The sequence below is a fragment of the Pelodiscus sinensis genome, chromosome 13, assembly GCF_052426305.1.
Source record: "Pelodiscus sinensis isolate ZL-2025 chromosome 13, ASM5242630v1, whole genome shotgun sequence".
Lineage (NCBI taxonomy): Eukaryota > Metazoa > Chordata > Testudines > Trionychidae > Pelodiscus > Pelodiscus sinensis.
The window spans coordinates 2,332,621-2,358,195 of NC_143064.1; the positions used below are offsets into that span (position 1 = coordinate 2,332,621).

Genomic DNA, 25,575 nt, shown 5'->3' on the forward strand with positions numbered 1-25,575 from the left:
TTCGGAACTGGATTGATACCTTTGTGTGGACAGTCGTCTCCCTTGTCCCATGTGTTCAATGGCTGTGTGGTTCCTGGGCAGGGGGAGTGAGGGGAATGTGAGCGTTTGGAGGCCCAACAGTGGAAGAGGGGAGGGGGCTGGAAGACTCAGAGGCATCAAGGTACCATAAATTGGGCCTAATACAAAGCAGACTGATGGAGGACAGGTGGAAGGCCTTGGGGTGTTAAGAAGCAAGCGCTGTTACAAACAAGACAGCCTGGAAACAACACTGGGAAGGAGACACCAACTTCCTGATGTCAGAGTAAAGAAGAACTCCCAGATAAACAGATATTAAGCAGAACGGATGGTAATGGAGTAAGCGCTGATGAAGCAAAATCCATGGACCTGAGTGGGAGAAGAGTCCTAGAAAAGATGGGACGTCTTGCACGAATCTCCAGGTCTTGTCTTGTCAACATCAGAGTGTGGGTCTGGACCGAGAGAAGCCCCTGCTCCTCCCCCTCACATTTAAATTGCCTGGCCAGTGTGTTAATGTGAGCAACGTGGAGCAGAGTGTGTGTGTGTGTGTGTGTGTGTGTGTGTGTGTGTGAGAGAGCATAATGTGGAGCAGTGTGTGTGCGTGCGTGTAGCAGTCAATAAATGTGGCGCGTTGCCTTTTCCCCTGAAAAAATCCCGTGTGCTTCTGATAAGCTTAATGCCCTTGCCTTGGGTCTGTGTTAACCTGCAAACCTAGGACAGTTCCCTCCTCTGACAGTGCGGGAAGCCCAACCCACCGAGTTACAAAGCAAGCCTGCCCCATCCCCCACCTGCGCTTTGCCCCGGGGCACGGAGGGCGCAGGGTCCCCTTTGCCCATGGTACAACAGTATTCTCCGAATGGAAGAAGGCAGCTGTTGGACTCATCAGCGACTCACGCAAAGGTCCCTCTCCCCAGCCATGGCTCACTGGGTTAGTGGTGAAAAGTGCACACGCCTGCAAAGGACGCTCACTGCAGCAGCTCAAGAACGACTGGTGAGCAGTTTTCCTGCAGGACATGATCAGCTCCGGTGAGGCTATTTATCCCTTATCCACGCTGGGCTCTTTCTATTCCACAAGCTTGGCTGAAAGTGGCTCACACGGTTTTCTCCACTCCGGCTCACCCGAGGAAGTGGGCTTTGCCCGCGAAAGCTCATGATCCCATCTATCTACGGTGCTGCAGGACCACTCGCCGTTTCATCTGCTGGCTATTCCTTTGCGTCAGGGTCTTGCAGATCCAGAAACCTCTGGGTGCTTTGCAAAGCCGTGTTTGCCATATCCAAGCCCCGCAAGACAACCCCAGACAGCACATCCTTCGGATTTCTTCCTCCCATGAGCCATCTGCCATTCCCTGCATTTGTAAGCTCAGCCATTTCCTGCAAAAGTCTCACCGATCCACGTTCCCAAAGGACTGCGGCATGGCAGCTGGCATAATTAAATACAGGCAGTAATTAATGTTGAGAAATTAACAGTGGGCTGAATGAAGGTGGACAAGGCGCCTTCAGGGAAATACCCTGGGGTGATGAGCTGAATGTGGACCATAGCCTCTAGCAGCCGGCCTGGGCAGGTGACTACAATCTTGCTCTGCCACTGCGTTCCCATCATGGTAACGGCGTTTCCATTCACACGCAGAGCAGACCTCTCGGTATTGTTCACCCCGTCCCCACTGCCTCCTCTGTTGCTCCTGTCCTGTTAGAAAAGTAATGATTCCCACATCTGTGCATACACGTCTCTGACCTGTGTGCTTTGGGGCTCTAGAAGCCCAGTGGTGCAGGAGGGAGGAGAAAAGGCTTGTTAAGAAGTTCAGATTTCTCGTCTGTGCTTGGGATGAGACGCGGAGGGCGATCCAAGGGACACCAGCTGGCCAGCAATGCCATTTCCAGCCTGAGCAACCCACTGGGATGTGGAACTGGCCAAGAATGCCAGGAGCCTGGAGTTGGCCTAGGTCTTTATGACGGACGTCAATAGCATGTGCATAATGCCGCACCGACTTCCCCTGGCATCTCACAGGGCATCTCTGGACTCATCCTACCCAGGGATTATCCCAAATATGGAGACGGAGGTGATGTATTTTTCTCTCCTTTTTTTCTTAAAAATACAAAAGGCAAATAAACCAAATATTAACATGCATGTATGTATACACTCCAGAACAGGCAAAGAATTGATCTATTTCATAGGCTTCAATTCCTCTTGTATTAGAGCATCAACATTTCTATCGCTAACTCTTCTTCTGCATTGACACCTGCGTAGGTAACACAACAAAAGCCTAGCCACATGCTTTGAGATTGGGGTCCTAGAGAAAAGGTGATTCCGAACATAGGCCTCCTGTCCTGGTTAGTTGGCCTCATGCAGATCCTACATTTAATTAAGTAACGAGGCTGTGGCCAGTGCATTTACCATATTGCTTCCCTCTGAGCAGCCATTCATACGGGGAAATGTCTACCCAGCAAGGCATGTTACAGAGATTTGGGCATCAAAAGAGTGGGGGGCACCTCGGAGTGAAGACATAGTCCCAGTACAAGTAGGACAAGATCACCCGGTGGCTTTGGGGAGAGACGCTGGAGTTACACTGGAGTACGTTGGAAGGGACTTCTTTGGAATCGAGGGAAACAACTGACAATCACTCTGGGGTAGCAGAAGTGTAACGCGCATCACCTGAATTTGGCCTAGACGCTTAGGAGTAGGGGCCTTCAAATACGTTTTATGTTATGAAGTTGACCCCAAAATGGTCACTCTTATTTTGGCATTTGTGTCAGAAAGAGCTGTCTGATTATGTAGAATAGCAGCCGCAGTTGCTTAGCGGTGATGCTGAATATGATATTAACCTTATTAGTCATCGCTAGTATGAGAGACAATAGGCAGCATCTAGACTCGCAAGTTTTTCCACACAAGCAGTTGCTTTTGCGGAAAAACTTGCCAGCTGTCTACACTGTCAGTGTTCTTGTGGAAATTCAAGCAGCCAATCTCATGTCAGATCATCAGTGTTCTTGCGGAAATGCGATGCTGCTCCCGTTCGGGCAAAAGCCCTCTTGCGCAAATGCTTTTGCACAAGAGGGCCAGTGTAGACAACACGGTATTGTTTTGTGCAAAAAAGCCCCGATTGCCATTTTTGCTTTCTTGCGCAAAACCGCGTCTAGATTGGCACGTACGCTTTTCCGCAAAAAGTGCTTTTTCAGAAAAGCGTCCTGCCAATCTAGATGCTCCTTTCTGCAAATGCTTTTAACGGAAAAAACTTTTCCGTTAAAAGCATTTGCGGAAAATCATACCAGTCTAGACATAGCTATACTGTTTAGTGTCAGTCTGGGGCTCAAACTCTGCTCCCAGGTCCCTGCCAATGGCAGCAGAGTCTGGCATTTGTACCATTTCGCACTGAACAGTCTGGAAAGGCTACAGACACCTGTCGCTCACAAGGTGTCTTAGCACTTACCGATTCTTGAGCTGTGCGGCGAATACGCATCCTATGCAGAGAGCCAGGAAACTTAAGACGACTGCAGTGAGGATGATCAGCTGGTTTTCATCTTTGCTTGACACTGAAAACAAACCACAAAGAAATAAAGCAATTGCTCCTGTCAGTAATAATTGCACTGCACTGTGAAACAGCTGGAGCCATGGACGAAATCCCTTTTCCCCATCCTATTGCTAGTGCACCGGTAAACCTGCCCTGGCTGCCCATGCTTGCAAATAGCTTCGGGAGAGACACACTATGTCCAGCCGTGCACCCGGTGCTGCTCTTGGCTGACGTAAGATTTGCGTCTGCCCTTCACGGCGAGAGGGACCCCTCGAGGCCGCGGGCCCAGTTCGCAGCTCACTGATGCTGGTGAGTCTGGGGGGTTATTTTAGACTGATGTCAGCACAAGTGAGTTGGGCTGGCAATGTGCATTTACCAAGGGAATTTAAGTTTCACGGTTGTGTTAAGCTTTCCAGACTGACATGGAGAGGAAATGCCTCCCGCAAAACCCGCTGGCAGGCAGAAATGCCAGTCTCCCACTTTCCAGGAGGCCCAGAGGAGTTAAGGGACTTGCCCGAGAACACGCAGGATGCTTGTGGCACAGCTGGGGCCCTCCTTGTAACACAACCCTTCCCCCCAACCATGGGCTGTGCCGGGCACTGAACTGCTTTTTGTAGTCAGGGCTCTAAACAACTAAAAGAATGAACGTAAGGAGACCGACTGTAAATTCAGTCCTGAAAGGCCCCCTAGCACCATTCCCCCCCATCTAGCCAGGTAAGACAAGCATAGGAGTGGCCACCGCGTCCTGCAACCTGTGCAGCCCCCCTTCCCTTCCTCCGCCTCGCCCGGTCCTTCACGGGAAGACACAACGGGGGTTTGGGGGAGGGATGCTGGTCCAAGGAGCTGCTCCTAGTGCCCCCAGCACTCCTCGGCCCCCAGAGCTCACAGCCATGCGGCACTGCAGGGGCTGGCTCTGAAACAGACGAGAAGGAAGGGAGGGCTCCTAGCGACCCCCCTGGTTTCGCTGGCTTCTTCCTCCCCCCGTGGGTGTAGCTCAGAGGCTGCCCCTTGACCCCCCAAGGCCACACCCCACGGGCAGGGGCGCTGACTTCTCACCACCACGGCCGTGCGCAGCATGACACGGGATGACCCGCCTGTTCCGCGGAACACAACCGGCTGGGAGGGCCCGATCAGAGCCAACTATTCCCGCCGGGCGCGCTCCGACTCTGCCCTAGACAGCTTGGTCTTGGCACGGCCACACGCCCTGCGCTCGCTCCAAAGGCAGCTGTGAGCGCTAATGAAACCAAGGCCCGGCTGCTGCTTCCCAGAAGTGGTGTGTCACAGCGCTGACTGATCTCTTGCTGGGTGTGCTCGGGGGTGGGGGCTCCAGAAGTGCCATTGCTCTGACCCAGCCGGGAAGAGGATCTGCTCCTTCGCAGAGCGGGGGGGCCTCTTCTCCCCAGTTCCCACCAGAATATCGTCCTCTGTCAGCAAACCTCTCTCCTGACACGAGCATAAGAACATCCGAGCAGCCAGACTGGGTCAGACCAAAGGTCCATCCAGCCCCGTGTCCTGTCTGCCCACAGGGGCCAATGCCAGGTGCCCCAGAACAGAAATAGGGAATCCTTACGTGATCCCTCCCCTGTCGACAAACAGAGGCCAGGGACCCCATCCCTACTCATCCTGGCTAACAGCCATTGATGGACCTAACCTCCATGAACCTATCTAGCTCCTTTTTGAACCCTGTTAAAGTTCTAGCCTTCACCACATCCTCAGGCAGGGAGTTCCACAGGTTGCCTGTGCGCTGCGTGAAGAAAAACTTCCTTTTGTTTGTTTTAAACCTGCTGCCCATTAATTTCATTTGGTGACCCCTAGTTCTTATATTACGGGAACAAGTAAATAACTTTTCCTTTTTCACTTTCTCCACACCACTCATGATTTTACAGACCTCTCTCCTATCCCTCCCCCCCCCCCCGTCTCCTCTTTTCCAAGCTGAAAAGTCCCAGTCGCTTTAATCTCTCCTCATGTGGGACCCGTTCCAAACCCCTCCGCATGTGTGTTGCCCTTTTCCTTCCATGCGAGTAGCTGGGTGGTACAAAGGGACACGGGTGGCGAGGGAAGGCATTGCCTCCATAGACGTGCCCACGCGCCATGGCTGCAGGGGAAGGCTGGGGCAGCGGCATGGCAGTCCCAGCCCTCCAGCTGGCCAGGAAGGATTGGGCTAGGGTTGGGCGGAGCTTGGCTCCAAGGAGGGGCCTCAGTTGAAAGGGGCGGGCTGGGGCTTGCTGGGCCTTCCCCCGCCGCCCATGCAGAGGGATCTCCCTGGTGAGTGGAGAAGGAATCCCCCCCGGATGCGGTGCTCCACAGTCTCCCTGCTTCCCGAGGCTGCCTGGCCCTGCACCCAGCACTAACCCACGGCCAGCCATCCCACGCAGTGGCAGATCCAACAGCACAGCCTGGCAGTGTCCCCAGGCCCCACCCCCTGCCCCGTGGCGCCTTGGCGCGCGTGGAACGGGACTGCGCGGCGGGCACGGCGCTGGAGTCCCTGCAGCCCCACGCCGCGCCCAGGAAGGGGCCGAAACGGCCCTGGGGTCTTGGGCCGGCTCCTACCGTGGATGCAGTTGTGCGCCCAGTCACTCCAGAAGCCCGTGTCAGCGCAGAACATGCTCGTCTTCCCCCGGACGCGGACACACGACACGTGGCTGTCGTTGGACAGGGAGAAGGCAAAGGTGGTTTCCCCTTGGACCACGGCAGGCTGAGCATGCGGCCGTGCGGAAGAGAGACGGGGCGTTGGTTACGTGCAACGAGATGTAGATCGGGTCCCCGCCCTATCGACTGATGTCGGGAAAACTCTCTCCCTCGGGGGGGGGAGGGGGGGGGGGGGGGGAGATCCAGCTGTAGAGGTCGGATCCCAGCCCCGCCCCTGGGCTCGCTCTGTGTCCGTCTTCAGCTGGTCAGGCTTTGCCCCCACGCAGCCCCACTCCCTCAGCCACGGAGCCGTCCCGCCATTCAGCAAAGGGCTGCCCCCCGCCCCCAGCCGGCCTCCTCGCGAGCCGCCCGCCGCGCCTCAGAAACGAGAGCCCTTGGCGCCAGCGCTGCGTTCCCAACGCCCCGCGCACGTTGCCTACCGCCCAGGCGGCCTCCGCACCACCGGCCTCTCCTGCCAGCTGCACCTCGTAGTCCAGGCACTGCGGGGGGGCGGCCCCAGTGGGGGGGCGCCACTCCACGTGGACCTCCTTGTGAGCAGACACGGACACCGAGAGCTGCTCGGGCGGAGACGGCTTGACTGCAAAGGGCAGAGACGCGATCAGGCCTTGCCGGGGAACCATCGCTCCTTGGGGGGGAGGGGCTCCTCCCTGCCCCGGGGTGGGACCTCCCCGACTTCCCCTAACCCCAGAGCTAGCGGGCGGCACGGCCTGGAGCCCCGGAGAGCCGGCCAGCATGCCTGGGCAGGGCAGGGCCAGCTGAGGCAGGTTGGGGAGGCCGAGCCTGCCCCTGCCTAGGACACCTGCAGTGCAGACGGCCGGGTGACAATACCACCCACACAATAGCCTGGCGACTCCCCACCCCCTGCCGGGTCTGCAACACCATGAAATCTGCAATGTAAATAGCTGAAAGCATGAAACGGACAGCTCCAAGTGTCCCAGGACAGGGAAACTGAGATGGGCCATGAATGGGGTAAGGCCCGAGTGCCCAAGCCCCGCAGCATATCCATCAGAAGAGCTGTTAGCGCTGAAGAGGTAAACCGAGTCCAGATGTCCCCACAGAAACAGCGCTAACTACCAAAGTGATCTGTAAACTGGTGAATCAAACTTTCCAGCCCCTTGCGCTATTCTAGGGCCTATATTCCAATACGTCTCCGCCACCTCTAAGATACTGGCTGGCATTCGCGTACACTGTGAGGAGTTCATCCTCATGACACCCTTTGGGGGGGGAGGGGGAGAACTCATCACCCCACTTCACAGTTGGCAAACCGGGCTTCAGGGCTGGTGCGTGCAGGGGAGAGAGTATCGGATCTCTCAGCTTTCCATCGGTTTAAAAAACAATTCAGCCCAGCTTGAACCAGAAAACGTTCAACAAAGCAAAGGATACAGTTTGTTTTGGGTTGAGAGGTTTCTTTTAGTTCTCAAGCCAGTCTGGCGAGTTTTTAATTTGTTAAGACATTAAAGAAAATTTCAAAACCAAAAGTCACTTCCTTTGGAAAAAACAACAAACCGTTTCATTTTGAAAGTGCTGGGGGGGGGGGGGGGGAAAGAGAGGGTTAGATTGTTTTAGAACCCTCCTCCCTTCAAAAACCAAAACAAAAAAACCCAACAACCCCAAAACAAAGTCATTTGGAAAATTCAAACACAATTGCAAAATGTTTCTGACAACCGGAAATTGCATTTTTTTTTTAGCATGAAGCTATTTTGGCCAAAACATCTGTCCCATTCTAATATTCAGTGACTGGCCCAAAGTGATGGGAAGCATGAGCCAGCCTGTCCCCCGGACCAGCATATTCATGGGAAAGCAAGGGAGCATAGCCTGCTCTGATTTCCGTACAAAGAGGCAGCGGAGAAGATGCTGTACTCCGGTCTAGTTGCTGTCATGCACACTCCTGTTTGCGGTCCCCGGGGTGCGACTCCCTTTACCCTTGCTGACGATTCAGCCCAAAGATCTACAGCAACCACTACACTGCGTCCTACGGTCTTTCTCCTGCTTTTAACAAAAAGCGGAAAGGTCACTGCACTTTCTGAATGAGCTCGTAGTACGGCCCAGAGTAGCGTCTCAATTCCAGCGGCGGCTCATTAAATCACATCATCAGTAACGAGCCACATCAAGTACTAGCTGCTGTGCAGAGCGGAGCCCTTGCTCCCGCCAGCACGGACGTCCGGCTGCCCCGTGATACTCAGCGTGAAGGGCCAGCTAGCGACTCGGTCGCTGGACAAAAGAGGGACAAAGCCATGTCCTATGACCTGCCCCCGTAGCTGCAGGTCCCGCTTTCTCCCATCTGTTTCTTTCTAGGATTACAAAATTCTCCCTTAATCCGGCCATTCGGACGCCTCGGAAACACCTGAGAGACCCTTTAGCACATTTCGGACCAAATCCAGAGGGCTGGGGCAGAGTCCAGGTGACTTACGCCTGCTACCAGCGACCTGGGGGTGACCGTTACGCCAGTTTAGACACCCTCCGGTGCTTCCCGAGACACTGAACTTGGTCCTTAGGACCAGCTGGCTTCTTGTGGGAGGGCCTGGGGTTGGTTCTTTTGTAAATTAGCCCGGCACGTTTCCCACACTGCACACGCCTTCTGCTCTGCTTCCTGCGCAGCGCTGAGACAGCCAGAAGGGACCATGACGCGCAGCCCCTGCAGCCTCCTGCAAAGGGCAGGGGAGGGACCCTCGCCCCGAGAATCCCGCCTCTCGCTGAGCAGCTGGAGGCTAAGCAGATGTTTTACAGGGACACCCAGGCCTGGCTTAAAGATGGCAAGTGCTGAAGACTGTGGTAAGTAGGCCCTCTCGTTAATTACCATCACACTTACCAGCCATTGGAACCTGCCCCCAGACCGCCACGAAACCATCCCCGGTTCCCCTCCGCCGTGTCCGAACCCACGTCCCCTCCCGCCGCCTGCCACGGGGCCGGGCCGGCGCGCAGTGGTACCTAGATTCTGAAGATGGAATGTGAAGTAGGCAGGTCTCAGCCGAGCGGCCTCCGAAGAGCCGTTGACGCAGATGCTGAAATCGGTGTATTCCGCCTGCCGCAGGCATTGCAAATTGCACCCAACGTTTCCTCCATGCTGCCGAATGTAGTCGCTGCATGGCGCTGCCTGCGCCAGACCTTCGTACCTGGGCCCAAGGGAGGGACATGCTGTGACACGCCGCACTGCAATCGGGGGCTTGGGACACATTTGCTCAGCTGCCCATTCTGCAGAAAGGTCTGGCAGGTCACTGAGGCAGAGTCACGAGCCAATGAGTCAGTGAAGTACGTGAGAGGTCGATCCCACCGTACACTAAGAAGCCCTCTTCCATCGTTACTCAGAGTGAATCAATAGTAATGATCATACAATCCCCCCCCCCCGCCCCCCGAACTAGACACAGCCCTCTGTGTTCCCTGGCTGGGGAGAGTGAACAGTCATTTGGAACAGAGAAAGAAATTGTTTCATTTCCTGTTGGAGAAGGGGTCCGATGAACAATTGCAGCTAGCTCATGAGTCAGGCAAGGAGGCAGAAGAAAAATCTCGTATTTTGATCTGCTCCTGTATGATGTCGCAGGACAAGCCGGATGCAAAACATGTTGACAAAGGCGACCTGACTCAGGCAGTGCCGTGTGACTAAGCCTGCGGCATTCTAGGAAAGAGGCATGTCCAGGTTACCCGACCAGGCAGCGGACGGGCGTCCTTTGGGGTGCGGCTGTGGCGCCATTTGGCGTCGTGCGAGAACACGGAGGCTGCGGTGGAGCCGCACAGCCGGAACGTTCTCTCGCGACGAGGCCGCGTGGAGCAGGAAGATGGCCAAGCGCCCGTGCCCGGAGGCCAGGCTGCTGGAAAACCTGGACAATCCCGTCACTCCAGTAGCCCTAAGCTGCAGAGGACCGGATGCCCTTTCCTTCCGGCCACGCCACGCAGGAGAGACACTAGTGAACCGGCATCACCCGCGGGGATTCATCCCAGGGTTACAAAGTCCCCCTCCAGCAGCAGGGCTAATGGAGGAATCCCCTTCGCTCTCACATGCTCAGAGCCCGGGGAAGTGGGGCATAAGAACGGCCAGACTGGGTCAGACCAAAGGTCCATCTAGCCCAGTATCCTGTCTGCCGACAGTGGCCAGCACCAGGTGCCCCAGAGGGGGTGGACCAAAGACAATGATCAAGCGATTTGTCTCCTGCCGTCCCTCTCCAGCCTCTGACAAACAGAGGCCAAGGACACCATTTCTATCCCCTGGCTAATAGCCTTTTATGGACCTAACCTCCAGGAAATTATCTAGCTCTTTTTTAAACTCTGTTAGGGTACGTCTACACTTGCACCCTAGTTCGAACTAGGGATGCAAATGTAGGCGACCAAAATTGCTAATGAAGCGGGGATTTAAATATCCCACGCTTCATTAGCATAATCTCGCCCGCATGCTATTCTGATCGCCAGCGGATTCAAACCAGGAAGTGCTCTCCGGGCCGCGGTAGTTCGAAACCCACACGGGGAGCCTCGAGCCGTGCGTGCTGTGCTCTCCGCGGAGGACGCCCTGCCTGACTCTGCAGGGTGTGGAGACATGGCCAGACCCTTCCCCCTCCTCCCCAGAACTCAGCCTCAGGCACCACGAGCATGGCAGCTGGGCCTCTCCAGGCTCTCGCCAGGCGGGTGCGGGACAGCGGCAGGAGGAACGTGTCCCCATGGGGCTATCCTGCGCTCGCGGCAGGGCAGCAATGCGGCTGTAGAGACGGGCTCGAGCTGCAGAATCCAGCCCCAGACACTGACTGCTCGGGGATAGTCAGACCCTGGGGCAGGCAAGTTTAGAGAGCAGGCACCAAGCTGCAAACTGCGGCTCCAGATCCGGCGTTTGGGGCGCTCCAATCTCGCCTTCGGCTCGGGCGCGTCTCTGCTGGATTTGAGAGACGGAGGCTGTTTGCAGACCCCTCCCCCCCAGCTTTGCTCCCCGTTTCGCGGGTGGCTGGGATTCTAGTGCACTGTGTGTCCCGAGGGCCTGCCGCCCGGCGCGCTGCTACGTACCAATAGTACAGCTGGTAGCGAGCCCCGGGGGGAGCCAGCCGGCCCGGCCGCCACGTGCACGTGAGCTGCTCCCAGTTGTGATAGACACAGTGAAAGTCGCGGATCTGTGACTCCGGGTCCCCTGGTCACGGAAAAGGAAAGGCGAGCAGGTTAGTGGGCGGAGCCGAGGGACAGCCCCGCCCTTCCCCGGGCCGTCCCGACCGAGGGAAACATGCAACCACGGGAACACCAGGGCGAGTGCCCGCGGGGCGGCCTGGCTCCCAAACGCTCCCTTGCGGCGAGCCTGGGCAGCCCAGCCCCATCTCCCCGGAGCTCGCGGCAGCGTGAGGGTGGGCAGCCGCCCTGGCGCACTGCTCAGCAGAGACCGCGGCCCCTTGCTGCCTTTGGGCGGATTTCAGTGCAGGAGGCAGCAGGGCCCGGCTGGGTGCGCGTCCCAGACCTCTCCCGCCTGCAGCTCGTTGCCAAGGGGTCGAGAGGCGGAGGGGAAGGCAGCGCCGCTGGTCACCCCGCCGGACACGCTGCCAGGCAGGGCTCTCCGGCGGCAGGGTGTGGACAGGCCCGCGTGTGGGCAGGGAGGTGGAGCCAGGGGTTGCTAGCAGGGCACAGGCACGGGGGGCCGGACGGTTAGGGACATGTCTACACTGCGACAACACCGGCAGGTGACCGGTGCCAACTGACCCAGGCCCGCGGGGAGCAGGATCGGGGCCGTAACACACGAGATCCTGGGGGGCCAAGACCCTCCCCCACATGCCCCTCCCACACCAGAGCCGGGGCGGGGGGGGGGGCCAAGCTAGTAGACGCTGTGTGCTCCAGCCCCATGGTGTGACGGCGGAGGGGGAGCCCTTAGCCTCAGGGGCCGGCTCCAGGCCAGCTGGGAGCCGCCCCCAGACCTTCGGTTCTCCCCCCCCCCCGCCCTAAGTCCACAACCCTTCCATAGCCAGTCACAGTTTGCTCAGCTAAACCATGGAACGGGTTCTGCATCTAGCCCCCGCCAGGCTCGGCTGCGCCTCTGGCGATGGAGCCGCACGGGGACAGCAGTGTCGTGGGCGCGGCGCCGGCCGGCCGGGCTCCCCAGTTTGCCAGGGAAGTCGGCGGCGGGGAAGGGGGCGCGTGGAACAGCAGCCGGCTCCTCACCGTGGGCTGCCGCCGGGAAGGTGGCGTGAGTCCAGTCGCTCTGCACCTCGGAGCCATTCACACAGCGGCCCGACAGCAGCGTCTGCACCCGGGCTTCCGCGCCCCTGCCGAGGTCGAAGCTGCCCCCGAATTTCAATCGCTTCGTAAAAACAACCTGGGAGGAGACACAACATCGCACAAAGCTGCTGGGCCTCAGACCGGCAGCAGTTTGCTTGTTCTCTGCACTGTACAAAGTCACACACACACACACACACACACACACACACCTTTCCCATTTCTACCGAATTTGCACAACCCAGCACTTACCCAGCACCCACCAGTTCAGATTTCTGCACCTCCCTCCAAGGCAGAGGTAGCCAGAGGGGGGCAAGTCAGCCTCTGTGGGCCGGATCAGGCCCGCCAAGCCCTTTGATCCAACCCGCAGCCCCTCTCCCCCCCAGGCCAATCAATATCTGGGGGCGGGGCAAGTACGTGAAGTCTCCTCCCCCTTGCCAGGGGTGGGCGGCAGGGTGGGAGCGGGAGGGTAAAGATTTCACCCGCTTCTCCCGCTCCCCCGGCCAATCAGGGTCTGTGGGCAGGGGAGCAGTCTCCTGGCCCCGCCCCTAAGGCCCCGCCCCTTCTGGGGTGGCCCACAATCACTCCTGAAATTCATGAAGTGCCCCCCCGTTCAGAAAGGATTGCCCACCCCTGCTCTGAGGCCGTGGCTTTCCTCCAAGGCACCCTAACGAAACCCCGCCAGTCACCCCACGGCCTAGCCCACGTGTCCTGTCTCACAGTAGCCAGCACCAGCTACTGCAGGGGAGTCGACAAGGGCGGACCCACCTGCCCAGAAGGAAGGCGTCTGCCCTCAAGCCCCCAGGGCCCGTTGCCCCCTTTGTAAGGGTCTCACGGCCACGGGGGCCGTTTGCCAGGGCAGGGCGCAGAGTGGAACGGAGATGCTATGGCTAGCACTTGTGCAGCCTGAAAGGACCTTGCACCACCCAGCAGAAAGGAAATGAATCACCCACCCCCCTTCCCTTCTCTCTCAATCTTCACGTGGCAGAGTGCAACCAACCTCCCTCTGCGCTCGTCTGCATTGCCCTGTCCTGCCTGTGCGGCTCCGAAACACACACGGCACAGCGAGTTACAGCACAAGAACGGCCACACTGGGTCAGACCAGAGACGCATCCAGCCCAGTGTCCTGTCGCCGACAGCGGCCACTGACAGATGCCCCAGAGGGAGGGAACACATCAGGTAATCCCGTCACCCATTTCCAGACAAACAGAGTCCCGGGACACCATTCCTACCAACCTCGCTAATAACCGTTGATGGGCCTAACCTCCATGAACCTAGCTAATTCATTTTTGAACTCAGTTTAAGTGCTAGTCTTCACAACATCCTGTGGCAAGGAGTTCCACAGGTTGATCGTGCACTGGGTGAAGTAGTACTTCCTTTTTTTTTTAAAAACCTGCTACCTATTAGTTTAATTTGGTGACCCCTAGTTCTTATGTTATGGAAACCAGTCAATACCTTTTCCTTATTTGCTTTCTCCACACCAGTCATGGTTTTATAGACCTCTAGCATATCCCCCCGTTAGCCTCCTCTTTTCTAAGCTGCAAAGCGCTAGTGTAAACAGGATCCCAGCACTATGAGCTACTCCCCTCATGGAAGTGGTTTACTTAGAGCGCTGGGAGATCTCTCCCCCAGGGCTGGGTCTGGGACCACCCTGCCGTGTTAACACGCTGCTGACTTAGAAGTGTAGACAGAGCCTAGGTCAGGAAGATAGAGCTAGTTAATGCTTGACCATGCAAGGAAGCTAGGATTTAGTTCCCATCCGATCTTGCACTTTTACAGGTTTTGATGCTTTTACAATATTTGCTGAACATGAAAATCCATCAAACCAGCTCTCAACTTGGTTAAAAAAAAAAAAAAAGCAAGCCAGGGCTTAAACAGGGAGGTGAAATAGAGAAGGATTCAAATGAAAGGAGGGGGATTTATTCACAGAAAAAAGGGAAGAGAGAACAAGGGAAGAGAGAACATCGCCAGATTCCTGACTCACCTTCCCCCCTGTAATGGACATGCACACTCACGGCTTGTGAATAACAAAAGAACCATGTGTTTCCAACAAGCATCTCCAGCTAATTTCGCTTCTGCGAGGTGCTCGGACACTTGTGGCCTTTTTAGAAGCCCTCTGGTTCTGGGATTCCGTCTTTCAGCTCATGTGCGCGCTGGGCTCCCGGGACAGTAATTTAGTTAACAAGCCTTGCCCAGATCAAAACTTTTGGCAGGACGCTGAGTATTTCATGTGTTGCTGCTGTTTGTCTTCCTGGGCTGCGTTTTACAAAATATTTTTGCTGCCTCATCTGAGCCGGCTTCTGATTGCCTAGGCTGTCTCGTTATTTCTTCCCCATCGCCCATGCTAATGGAAGGAATGCTGGCCTTTATCAACAACGATTCCTATTTTGATACTTTTTTTTTTTGAGCAGCTGCTAAAATAACGGTAGAAAAACGAGCACCCTCCGATGTCCCTACAGCACGGAAGTTTTGACTTCCTCCAACCAAAGCAGAGAAACCCAGACATGAGGGACCGCAGATTTTCCCTTTCCCGACCCATTTAATTCCTGCTCTCCTGGGGGAGTGGTTAAAAGCGCCCTTCCCTCTTCTCCTGTGACGCGTCAGCCAGCCAAGTCTGTGGCCTACCAGCTCAAGGCAGCATGACAGTGTGCCCAGTGTAGACGCCACTGTCCACGCCCAGGGTGAGCCAGGCTGGTCCCCATGCATTTGGCTGCCCTCTGCGAGTCCGCGTTCTGGCTCTCCCCTCGTGGCTGTTCTCTGTGAGCCCCGAGGGCACTGGGGAGATGCCCCTTGTCCTCGGGGGGTGTTGGAAATGGCCCTACGGCGCTGAGTGCCCAGCCTGGCACTCCAGCCTCTGCTGCCTCCCCATGGGACTGGAGCGCACAAAATCGGCTCGCCTGCGTCCTGTGCAAGGAAAACGTGGGGGTGAGGGGGCTCTTTCTCCTCCTCAGTCAGGGGCCACGTCAGGGAGGGGTGGCGTGTTGTGCAGCCCCCGACTGACTGTGCTGGGGGGCAGCGGCCCCCGACCCAAAAAAGGTTCCTCAGCCCGGTGTCAGTGGCAACCAAAACCCACCACCCTGGGCGAAAGAAACGCTCGAGTGTCGTGGGACTGAATGCGAAGTGAAAGTGACGGTGGCTGCAGGCCCTGAATCCGCGCCATGGCTGCCGTTATTGAGTGGTTCGCATATTTCCCAGCCTGTTCCCAGACCCGCTTGGCTGCACCATTCATCTTGTCGGTCTAACGTTTGACCGTGTCAAAGGAAGCGGCTTTAACGGTTTCACCAGCTCGGTGTCATGAACACTCCCAGAAGCGGCAGCAGCAGAGGGAACGAAGCAGGAGCAACGCGCTCCGTCGCGCCGGCACTTTGCCTTACCTGCCAGTCTGCGTCCCCCGTGCTGCGGTACTTTAACTTGTACTTGACTGTGCACTGGTCCAGCGTGGGCAGGGAAGGCGGCGGCAGCCATTCGAGATGGAGAAAGCCTAGGAGCCCAGGGTCGATTATCTGAAGATTGCGGGGACGCTCGACTGAAAGAGAAAAAGCCGTTGGGTAAAGCAAGCGGCTTTAGAGACAGAAAAAGCCCAAACCGGCATCGTGCTTGGAGACGTCGCCTTGTAGCCACAGACTCTCAAAATGCTTTGCTCCGAGGTCACGACCCCACTATAAAACCGCAGCTGCCGGCCGGAGAAGCAGGAATTTCCCAGGCGCGGGTCCAAGTGTCTAAGGACGGTCAGTGCAGAACAGGTGAGCAGGAATGTCGGAGCCACTGGAATGGTGAGGCTGCCCGGGACAGCTGGACCTTGGCCAGGCTCTAGGTTCCTAACGCTGCTCCCGGGGAAAAGGCGACGTCTCACGCGCCCGCCCCCGACTCCCTCCCTGCACACGCCAACACAGCCGGGAAAGCCACTTTGGACGCGCATGAACCCCACTCCCCTGCCTGCTTTGGCTTCCGAACTTTGTTGTGCAACATCAGTGCTTGCAATTTCAGAGGACACTGCAACTACGCCGTGCAGAGCTAGCAGAACCATCACAAGTCAGCTGCCTCTAAATCCATAGTGCACCCACAGCTTGAATACTGTGTGTAGGTGTGGGCGCCTCATCTCAAAAGAGATCTATTGGCATTGCAAACGGTTCAGAGAAAGGCAACACAAGTGAGAAGGGGTTTGGAACAGGGACCATATGAAGAGAGATGGAAAAGTCTGGGACTTTTCACCTTAGAAAAGAGGAGACTAAGAGGAGATGTGACAGAGGTCTATAAAACCATGACAGGTGCGGAGAAAGTGAATAAGGAAAAATATTTATTTATTCCCACAATATAAGAACTAGGGGTCACCAGCACAGAGTCAACCTGTGGAACTCCTTGCCAGAGGATGTGGTGAAGAGCAGGACTTTAACAGGCTTCAAAGAGAGCTAGATAAATTCATGGAGGTTAGGTCCATCAATGGCTAAGATGTGTAGGGAAGGTGTCCCTAGCCTCTGTTTGTCAGAGGCTGGAAATGGGCGACAAGAGCAGGATCACGTGATGATTCCCTGTTGTGTTCCCTCCCTCTGGGGCACCTGGCACTGGCCACTGTCGGCCGACTAGATGGACCGTTGGTCTGACCCAGTCTGGCCGTTCTTACAGTGGTTTTTCCCCTTTTAGGAGAACATGCAGTAGCTACCCAAAGTCACAGACAAGAAGCCCATCTCTCCTTAAATATTCAATTCAGCCTGTTAGATTTCTGTGGAACACGGGGATGTAGGACCGTACCCCCCGGGGCAGCCTAGGATGCAAACCAAAATCATCTCTTATTTTGGGCACTGTCCATCACACAGAAGCACTTCTAGGCTTGTTTTCACGCCAACTTACAAATGTCCAGCACGTGCTACATGACAGTCGCTGCCGTACCGGAACACGGCAGAGTGCCTTGCAGACACATTGCGTATTTTTTAAAAAGGCCGTTCCCAGTTCTTTGGCTTTGTATGTTTCATTGCCACTTATCTTTCCTCGATCAGTCCCGAGTCGATTTCGCATCATCTAAGGGGTTTTCTTTTTCCCTCTACGCACTGTTTGGAGATCCGGGATTACAAGTTGGAGAATTGGGGTTTGTGCCGATGCGGTCACATGACAGCGATTATTCACCGTTGCCTGGGCCGACAGACGGGGTTCAGTGCAGTGTTTAAAGATCGCTTTCCTGCGGGTCCCAGGCTTCTGTGCCTTCCCTGCTCTCAGCCAAAATTCACATATGCTTCCCATTTCCACGCGGCCTTAGGAAAGCTGCCTGCAGCTGCCTCTTTTAATGGAAGACGACTTCCTAAATCAGAGTCCAAGTGCTCCCTGGGGGAGTCTGCCGGAGAACGGCTCGCAGAGGACTGGCTTATTCTAGCCAAGGCCCCAAAACCCCATAAATGCCGTCGGGCCCCATTTTTTCCCAGCTCAGCGCAAGGTCTGTGAGCAGCCCGGTGTGGATGGCCCAGGCTCAGTAGGGAGCCAGACGGCTGCGATTACGGTGTGGCTCGGAGCAACAGGCCACCTCTCTGATAATTGTCATCATAATGTAGACACAGCAAATCCGGCCTCTTGACAGTGGGGAGACTGACTGGCCCTCGCGGGCCCTTGCTGTGCTCTGTAGATAGTGTGGTAAGTTCTGCCCATTGTTTAATCTGAAGCGAGTGTTAGACAATAGAATCCCAGGGTGGGCAGAGACCTCAGGAGTCATCAGGTCCAGCCCCCTGCCCAAAGCAGGACCAACCCCAACTCAGCCAACCCAGCCAGGGCTTGGTCAAGCCGGGACTTAAACACCTCTAGGGATGGAGATTCCACCCCTCCCTAGGGAACCCAGCCCAGCGCTTCCCCACCCTCCTGAGGGAAAGTTTTCCCTCATCTCCAACCTAGACCTCCCCCACCACAACTTGAGCCCATTGCTCCTCGTTCTGTCACCACTGAGACCAGCCTCTCTCGAACGCCCACCTCTGCCCCGTGTAATCACAAATGCTCCTTGTTTTACCTGATGTCTGGTGTGCGGAGGAACGTTTGCCGAGCCATGCTAGGGCTAGGAGGACAGCCCAAATCCCCCGGGCGTCCATTTGTGGGGAAAACCTCAACGCTTCCCACGGGGAAGTTGGAGCGCGCTGGGAAAATATTTGCACCGGAGAAACCTGCAAAATAAACCAGGCGGAATAATAGTTAAGGCGCAGAGCCAGCTACCCCAGCGAAGCAGATTTCACCTGCCTTGCGAGCACCAGGACAGCCTGGTGAGCATTTGGTCAGTTTGGGTCCTAGCTGCCTGTAGCCAGGTGCGTCTCAGCGTAGTGGGGACACAAGGTGGGCCTGGGAATATCTTTTGCGGGACCAACTTCTGTTGGCGAGAGACCAGCCTTGAAGCTTACCCAGCACTGTGCAGCTGGAAAGCTGGTCTCCCTCCCCAACAGAAGGTAGGTCAATAAGAGATCTCCCCCCCCCCCTCTCTACCCACACCTATGTCTACACTACAGAGTTGTGTCAGAAAAATGGCCATTCTGACAAAACCCGAGTTCGGTCCACACTGCGATCACGATCGAAAGAGCAGGGGGGTTTCCGACATTCACAACCCTCTTTCTAGGAGGAAGAAGTCTCTTTCTGAAAGCTCCTTTGGCTCCCAGCACCTGCCGAGTGGGGCGGCCCGGCTGCGGGGGCGCTGGCGCGGAAAGGCCCCGTGGCGGGGCACAGTCACCGCGCCCACGGGGCTCTGGAGACGCCGGCACCGCTCGTGTCCCGCGGGGAACCGGCAGCCCCGGGTGCGCGGGGGCCAGGGCGAGTCAGGGCGGGGCCGGGGAGACGGACACGCGCCCCCATCCCCGAGCGGCGGCCCCCGGGCAGCCCCGGCCGCGCTGTCCAGGCGCCGAGCCGCTCACCTGGCGCGGGGCGACCCGCAGAGCGCTTCGCTGTGCGCCGGGCGGGGCGAGAGCGGCACCTCGCTCCGGCCGCAGCCAGCCCCCGACAGCCGCGCTCCTCCTCGTTCACCTTCCCGTCCCAACCCCTCCGCTCGGGCCTGCCCCGCGGCTGCTCCCCCCCCTCGCTGCCCAGCGCCTCCTGCTGCCTCCTCTCGGCCGGGCCGGGCCGGGCCGCCCTCCCGAGACCCGCCGAGCCCCGGCCCCCCCCCGGCTCGCTGGGGCCAGGCCAAGGGAAGCTGCCCCCGCCGGGCACGTCTGAGCAGCGTCCCCCCCCCGCCCGCCCGCTGCATCGCGTCCTGCAGCCACCCGGGCGCTGCTCCCTATAACGCCTCCGGCCTCGGCCTGGGGTCCCAGCAAGACCCAGGCCCGGGCCGTCTCGTGTGCCCCGTGGGCAGCAGCAGCCGCCGCCCCCCGCCCACCCTGGAGCGCCCCAGGCGGCCAAACCAAACTGCCCCGCTCTGGGTCAGCATCCGCCGGTCTCCCCGCTCCGGGACCAGAGGGGGCGGCCAAGCCGCAGCGTCCCCCCGCCTGCCAAACAGCCACACTTCGACTGGGACGGCGCGTGCTCCGCAGCCCCCCCGCTCCCGGCAGGTCCCGCGCTAGGAGCCGGGAGGGAAGCGCAGAGCAGCCTGGAAAGTTCCCCGCATTTGCGGGAGACTTGACCTCAAACCCCCTCGGGCTTTCCCGGACTAATGCTTCAAACGGAGCCTCCTCCCCCCGCCCGGCGCCTCTGCCAGAGTCCGGGGAAGTTTTGCCGAGTGAGGAACCGCATCCGGCCTTCCTGTCCCATCCCCGGTGCTCAGCTCCCGCATTTCCCTCCGCTGCAGCACAGAGCTGGAGCCAGCGCCCGGGGCAGCCGCCAGGCTGGGGTGGCTGGGCTTGCAGCAGAACCGGTACGTCCCGAACGTGTAGGGAGACATCGCTCGCCACATTCCCGCTAATTGGCCCCGGTGCCCTGCCAGCGGCCCACAGGAACCAGCATCCTTGTTACAGACCAGGCAGGAATCGAGCAGCCTCTGTGCAAGCAGGATCGCTGAGCCCCGGACCCTGGCCCCGAGCCGCCGAGCCCCGGACCCTGGCCCCGGACCCTGGCCCCGAGCCGCCTGGCCCCGGACCCTGGCCCCGAGCCGCCGAGCCCTGGCCCCGGACCCTGGCCCCGAGCCGCCGAGCCCCGGACCCTGGCCCCGGACCCTGGCCCCGAGCCGCCGAGCCCCGGACCCTGGCCCCGAGCCGCTGAGCCCCGCACCCTGGCCCCGAGCCGCTGAGCCCCGCACCCTGGCCCCGGACCCTGGCCCCGAGCCGCCGAGCCCCGCACCCTGGCCCCGAGCCGCCGAGCCCCGCACCCTGGCCCCGAGCCGCCGAGCCCCGCACCCTGGCCCCGGACCCTGGCCCCGAGCCGCCGAGCCCCGGACCCTGGCCCCGAGCCCCGGACCCTGGCCCCGGACCCTGGCCCCGAGCCGCCGAGCCCCGCACCCTGGCCCCGAGCCGCTGAGCCCCGGACCCTGGCCCCGGACCCTGGCCCCGAGCCGCCGAGCCCCGCACCCTGGCCCCGAGCCACCGAGCCCCGCACCCTGGCCCCGGACCCTGGCCCCGAGCCGCCGAGCCCCGCACCCTGGCCCCGAGCCGCTGAGCCCCGCACCCTGGCCCCGAGCCGCCGAGCCCCGCACCCTGGCCCCGGACCCTGGCCCCGAGCCGCCGAGCCCCGGACCCTGGCCCCGGACCCTGGCCCTGAGCCGCCGAGCCCCGGACCCTGGCCCTGAGCCGCCGAGCCCCGGACCCTGGCCCCGAGCCGCCGAGCCCCGCACCCTGGCCCCGAGCCGCCGAGCCCCGCACCCTGGCCCCGAGCCGCCGAGCCCCGCACCCTGGCCCCGAGCCGCCGAGCCCCGCACCCTGGCCCCGAGCCGCCGAGCCCCGCACCCTGGCCCCGAGCCGCCGAGCCCCGCACCCTGGCCCCGAGCCGCCGAGCCCCGCACCCTGGCCCTGGACCCTGGCCCCGAGCCGCCGAGCCCCGGACCCTGGCCCCGGACCCTGGCCCCGAGCCGCCGAGCCCCACACCCTGGCCCCGAGCCGCCGAGCCCCACACCCTGGCCCCGCACCCTGGCCCCGAGCCGCCGAGCCCCGGACCCTGGCCCCGCACCCTGGCCCCGAGCCGCCGAGCCCCGCACCCTGGCCCCGAGCCGCCGAGCCCCGGCGCTCACCTCTCCAGCACCACCCAGCCCAGCCACCCTGCCCTGAAGGGAAGAACTCCCCACCCCCAGGGCCCTTGGCTTTACCGGCTGCCCATTCAGCCCCTGGGCCATCCGCTGCGCCGGATGAAGGCCGGAGAGTCCTCAGCCTGCCTATGCGGGCAGAGGGACTGTCCTTGGCCGCCACGACAGGACGCCTGCTGCCTACGGGGGATTGCATCATTCTCTGCCTTTGGCCAAGGGGGCAGCTGCCTCACCGAGAGCCTGTTCAAGGGCCCTGGGGGGCAGGGCAGGTGCCTGGAGCCACAGGGGGTCTGAGCTCCGAGCACACAGGCCACTGGCAGGGCATGGTTGGCAGCAGGGCAGGGCGTGTCACCGGCACCTCCTCACCCCCGAGCAGGCTGCACGCTGCTCGCCGGCTGGTGAGCTCGTCTCAGCACCCGCCAGCCTGGGGCCCCGGGCCCCTCCCTGGGATACAGGGGAGGGCAAACCCTTGGACCAAAGTCAGTCTCTTCCTTGTCCTGAAATGGGGAATTGGTGGAAACCCGGGTCCGCCTTCTACTCCAGGTTCCAGCCCAGGGACCCTGTGCTAGCAGCTGCCTGTAATGATGCTGGTAACAGCCATGGGACAGCTACACCCCCCTGAGCCCCTTCCCCAGCACCAACCTTTCCACAGGGTCTTCCTCCGGGTACCTGCTTGCGCTTGTTCCTCCAGGCCCCTTCAGCCCTTTTCGCTTCAGTGCCTCATGAACATTGAGCTAGCAGAAGAGGAGCCTTTTTAACCACTCTCAACTGCTTCTTAATTGGCCCCTGATGTTCTGACTAAGATGACTCACTTGCTTCTGGAAACCTTCCCTCATTGGCTCCAGCTGCTTCCAGCGGCCTAATGCCCCTGATTGATTCGAGCAGGGTCCTGCTGACCTTCCGGCTGTGTCTACATTGGCAAGATTTTGCGCAAAATCTTGCTGCCTGTCCACACTGGCCGCGAGTATTTGCGCAAGAACACTGACGTTGTAATGTACAAAATCAGTGGTCCTTGCGCAAATACTCTGACGCTCCCGCTCAGGGATAAGCTCTCCTGCGCAAGAAGCCAGTGTAGACAGGTAACATCAATTTCTTGCGCAAGAAAGCCCAATGGCTAAAATGGCCATCAGAGCTTTCTTGCGCAAGAGAGCGTCTACACTGGCACGGATGCTTTTGCGCAAAAGCACATGCCAGTGTAGACTTTCTCTTGCACAAATACTTTTAACGGAAAAACTCTTCCGTTAAAAGTATTTGTGCAAAATCATGCCAGTGTCGAGGCAGCCTCCTAGTTTACCTTGGGAACAGGGACCTGTTTAATCTGGAGCTAATGTATTTTCCCCCTGTAGCCCACTGGCCCGACTCTGGCACAGTCCTCACTGCCAAAAGGGGTTTCGGACACTAGATCGGCACCTGATGTGTACGCCTCCAGGCCACAGCCAGGGCTAAAGCCTCAATTCTGCCTTGTCCCTGCAGGGGAAGGGTATGTCTGAAACCCCTCCCAGCCGCCGGGAAAGAGTCCAGCTGGGCACCCTTGATGGGAGCTGAGAAATGAAGCCCAGTGGGATGGTGGCATTTGACATAGAATCCTAGAGCACTAGGACTGGAAGGGACCTCAAGAGTCATCGAGTCCAGTCCCCTGCCATGAGTCTCCCGACCAGAGCTCTTCGGACAGGGCTGGAATACGAGGATCAGCAATTCTTGGTGGGAACATCCTCTCCAGCGATGAGTCACACGTTGCATCCTTCAGGGCATGGCAATTGCTCGAGCCAGGAAGGGACACTGAACTAAGAGGAAGTGGGAAGGGGGAGGAATCGTAACAAAAGCCCCTTCTTTGCCTTCCTAAATTAGCACGTTAGCGGAAGGGGCGGGGCCGGGGGCGGGGCCAGGGGCTTGCCTCCCTGAGCCCAGCGTCACCGACTGCCCATGGACGGAGGTCAGTGTAACTACCCCACACGGACGGGTGTGGGGCTGTCACACCTTTGAGTGACACAGCTGGGGCGTTTCAGTGCAGGCCAGGCACAGCCTGGAGGAACGAAGGGTTTGTAAATGTTTGCGCCAAGCGGGGGGGTGACTCTGCCACCAGACTATCGGTGCGGGGACGCTGTTGCACGTGTCAGTGCCAGGACAGAGCGGTCTCTGAGGGACAAGGGGAACAGGCCGGTCCCCTTCGCTCTGCAGGACCAGCTGGCGCCCCGCGGCTATTCAGCCTTTCCTGTGGGAGTTAACGGGAGGCCGCTGGAGCTGGAGAGCAGGGCTGGAGTAAGACGTGCTGAGGCCCTGAGCGATGTCAAGTGAAGAGGCCCCACCGTGTCCCCCCAGCTGTGCGTGAGTCTAACAGGAAGGACACCGCAAGTAGAAACGAAGACGTTTTAGATTGACGCATCCACCGGTGCCTAGACGAGGACGCAATTACAGATTGGGGGGAGGGGTTGTATTTAGAAGCCCCTCATGATGAGAAGTCCTGAGCTGTTGCTTAGTTAGCTTGTGGGTAAATCCCGGGGCTTGGTACCGCTGTCCTGTTCTAGGCAAAGCCCTCGTGCACGGGACAGTGGCCGTTCTACTCGCTCGCCAGGACAGCACCAGAAAATCGCCCTCCCCCCGCCTCAGGGGCTCCCGACACGCAGCGTGAACATGGCCGACTCGGGCTGTGCCGTGGCTGCTGGGCGACAAAGCTGGGCCAGGCGTATGGCCACGGGTGGGCTGAGCGCTCTAGCCACGTGCCTGCCCCGCCCTCGCCCAGGGGGGTTCTGCCCGGCTCCCCCCAGGGCTCCGGAGTGTTCAGCCGGCGAAGCAGCAGGTTCCAGTGGGGATGGTGGGGTGATAGACGGAGAGGCCTGCGACCGCGTTCGGCCTGGGGCTGCCTGCGGCTCCCACAGAGGCTCCCAAACCGCCCGCGACAGCAGCACAAACTGTCCCTCCCCAGGACGGCAACCCTGGGTCCCGCAGCCAGCCCCTGGGGGCGCCTCCCTTGGCGCAGAAGGGTAAAATCAAGGCAACAATCCCCTGGCCTAGAGCAGGCCCGGAGCCGTTGGTGCCGTGAGAAGGAGCGCGAGGGGGAAGGCGCAGCGAGCAGCGGAAGGGAAGGGTGGGCTTTGACTCCATCGGGGAGCCAGGCGCTCAGGTCCTCTTCTGCTGCACGGCCAGGAAGGGCTGCTAGGCACAGACCCTGCTCCCCCTCAAAGAGCCCTGAGCCTGCTCGAGACTCTCTCCTTTGGCTTGAGCAAGCGGGGAGCAGGATCAGCCTTCTCTGAGCTCCGGGGGCTGCCCCCTCCGGGCAGTGAAGCAGCCTTCACTCTCCCCCGGCCTCCTGCACCTGAGCTGGGGGAAGGGGCCTTGTGAAACCTCCCGACCCAGCTAATGGGCGTGTCCCGGACGGAACGAGCCACTGCACGTGGCCTGACTCGTTTCTGAAGCCCCCACGGGTGCGGGGTAGGCAGCCAGGTGTTGGCTGTGGGCCCCTGCTCTCCGAACCCGGCTCGTTTGCTTTGGGGAGGGCTCCGCCGTGCCCGGGGGGACAAAGTCTGCACCAGTCCCGTGCGAGGCGTTGCACCACTGGGGCAGGACGTGCTGAGCCACTGGCCCAAGGTTGACCCAGCAGGGCAGCGGGGGGAGGGGGGAGAGGCTGCTCTCCTGCGTTGGTTTATTGGCCGAGACAATTCGTTATTTGTACGTAATTTGATCCCGGGGAAGAGGAAGCACTTGTCGTTCTGAGCAACGGGGCCGGCACCTCCCACTTTCTGCGTGGTCACTTCGAGCCCTTCTTTACACGTCAAGCCAGAATAAAAATCCAACATTCCCCGCACCGGCCCTCCCCACACACAAAAACCCCCGGAGCCGGAGTACAAGGTGATAGCTTGGCCAAGCCCGTGCCTGGCGCTGGCCGCTGTTTGCCCACACCCTGCTCCCCGATCCCCTTGCCCCTAAGCCAGGCAGCAGACCTGCCCTCTGCCCCTCGCAAACAAAGAGACCTGGGCTGGCCGAGGCCTTTGGCAGCTTCGTTCCGGATGCCCTCTGCCTCCCCCCTTTCGAATGCGCCTCTCCTCTCCCGTGCCTACCTCAGGATGAGGGTCAGGCCGCTGGCCTCAGCCCGCGAGTTCCCTGAACTGCCGCTCCCAT

At 59.3% G+C, this 25,575-nt stretch overlaps 1 protein-coding gene across 4 annotated transcripts; it reads right to left on the bottom strand.

Moving 5' to 3' along the window:
- Positions 1–202: 202 nt before the first annotated feature.
- IL13RA2 (interleukin 13 receptor subunit alpha 2) lies at positions 203–22,281 on the bottom strand. Of its 4 annotated transcripts, none has more exons than XM_075916239.2 (10): positions 22,102–22,281; positions 18,325–18,475; positions 15,713–15,864; positions 12,285–12,438; positions 11,151–11,271; positions 9,096–9,280; positions 6,587–6,744; positions 6,069–6,213; positions 3,438–3,540; positions 203–2,098 (listed from the first exon to the last, which is right to left on the bottom strand). In XM_075916239.2, exons 2-10 carry the CDS (start codon positions 18,401–18,403, stop codon positions 2,050–2,052), a joined length of 1,146 nt encoding a protein of 381 aa, XP_075772354.2. In that variant the 5' UTR covers positions 18,404–18,475; positions 22,102–22,281; the 3' UTR covers positions 203–2,049. The 4 variants fall into 4 exon arrangements, with proteins under 4 accessions (XP_075772354.2, XP_075772353.2, XP_075772356.2 ...); XM_075916238.2 differs by lacking the exon at positions 22,102–22,281 and adding an exon at positions 21,523–21,804; XM_075916241.2 differs by lacking the exon at positions 22,102–22,281 and adding an exon at positions 20,245–20,360.
- Positions 22,282–25,575: the final 3,294 nt, after the last annotated feature.

Bases quoted from the DNA above. Each gene is read 5' to 3' on its own strand.
- IL13RA2 (XM_075916238.2), bottom strand. From the start codon at position 21,549: ATGGCCCAGGGGCTGAATGGGCAGCCG. The intron at 9,281-11,150 runs GTACGTAGCAGC...CCTTGGGCCCAG, and splicing joins CGCTACCAGCTGTACTATTG to GTACGAAGGTCTGGCGCAGG. The intron at 6,745-9,095 runs GTACCACTGCGC...TGCCCTTTGCAG, and splicing joins ATTCCATCTTCAGAATCTAG to TCAAGCCGTCTCCGCCCGAG.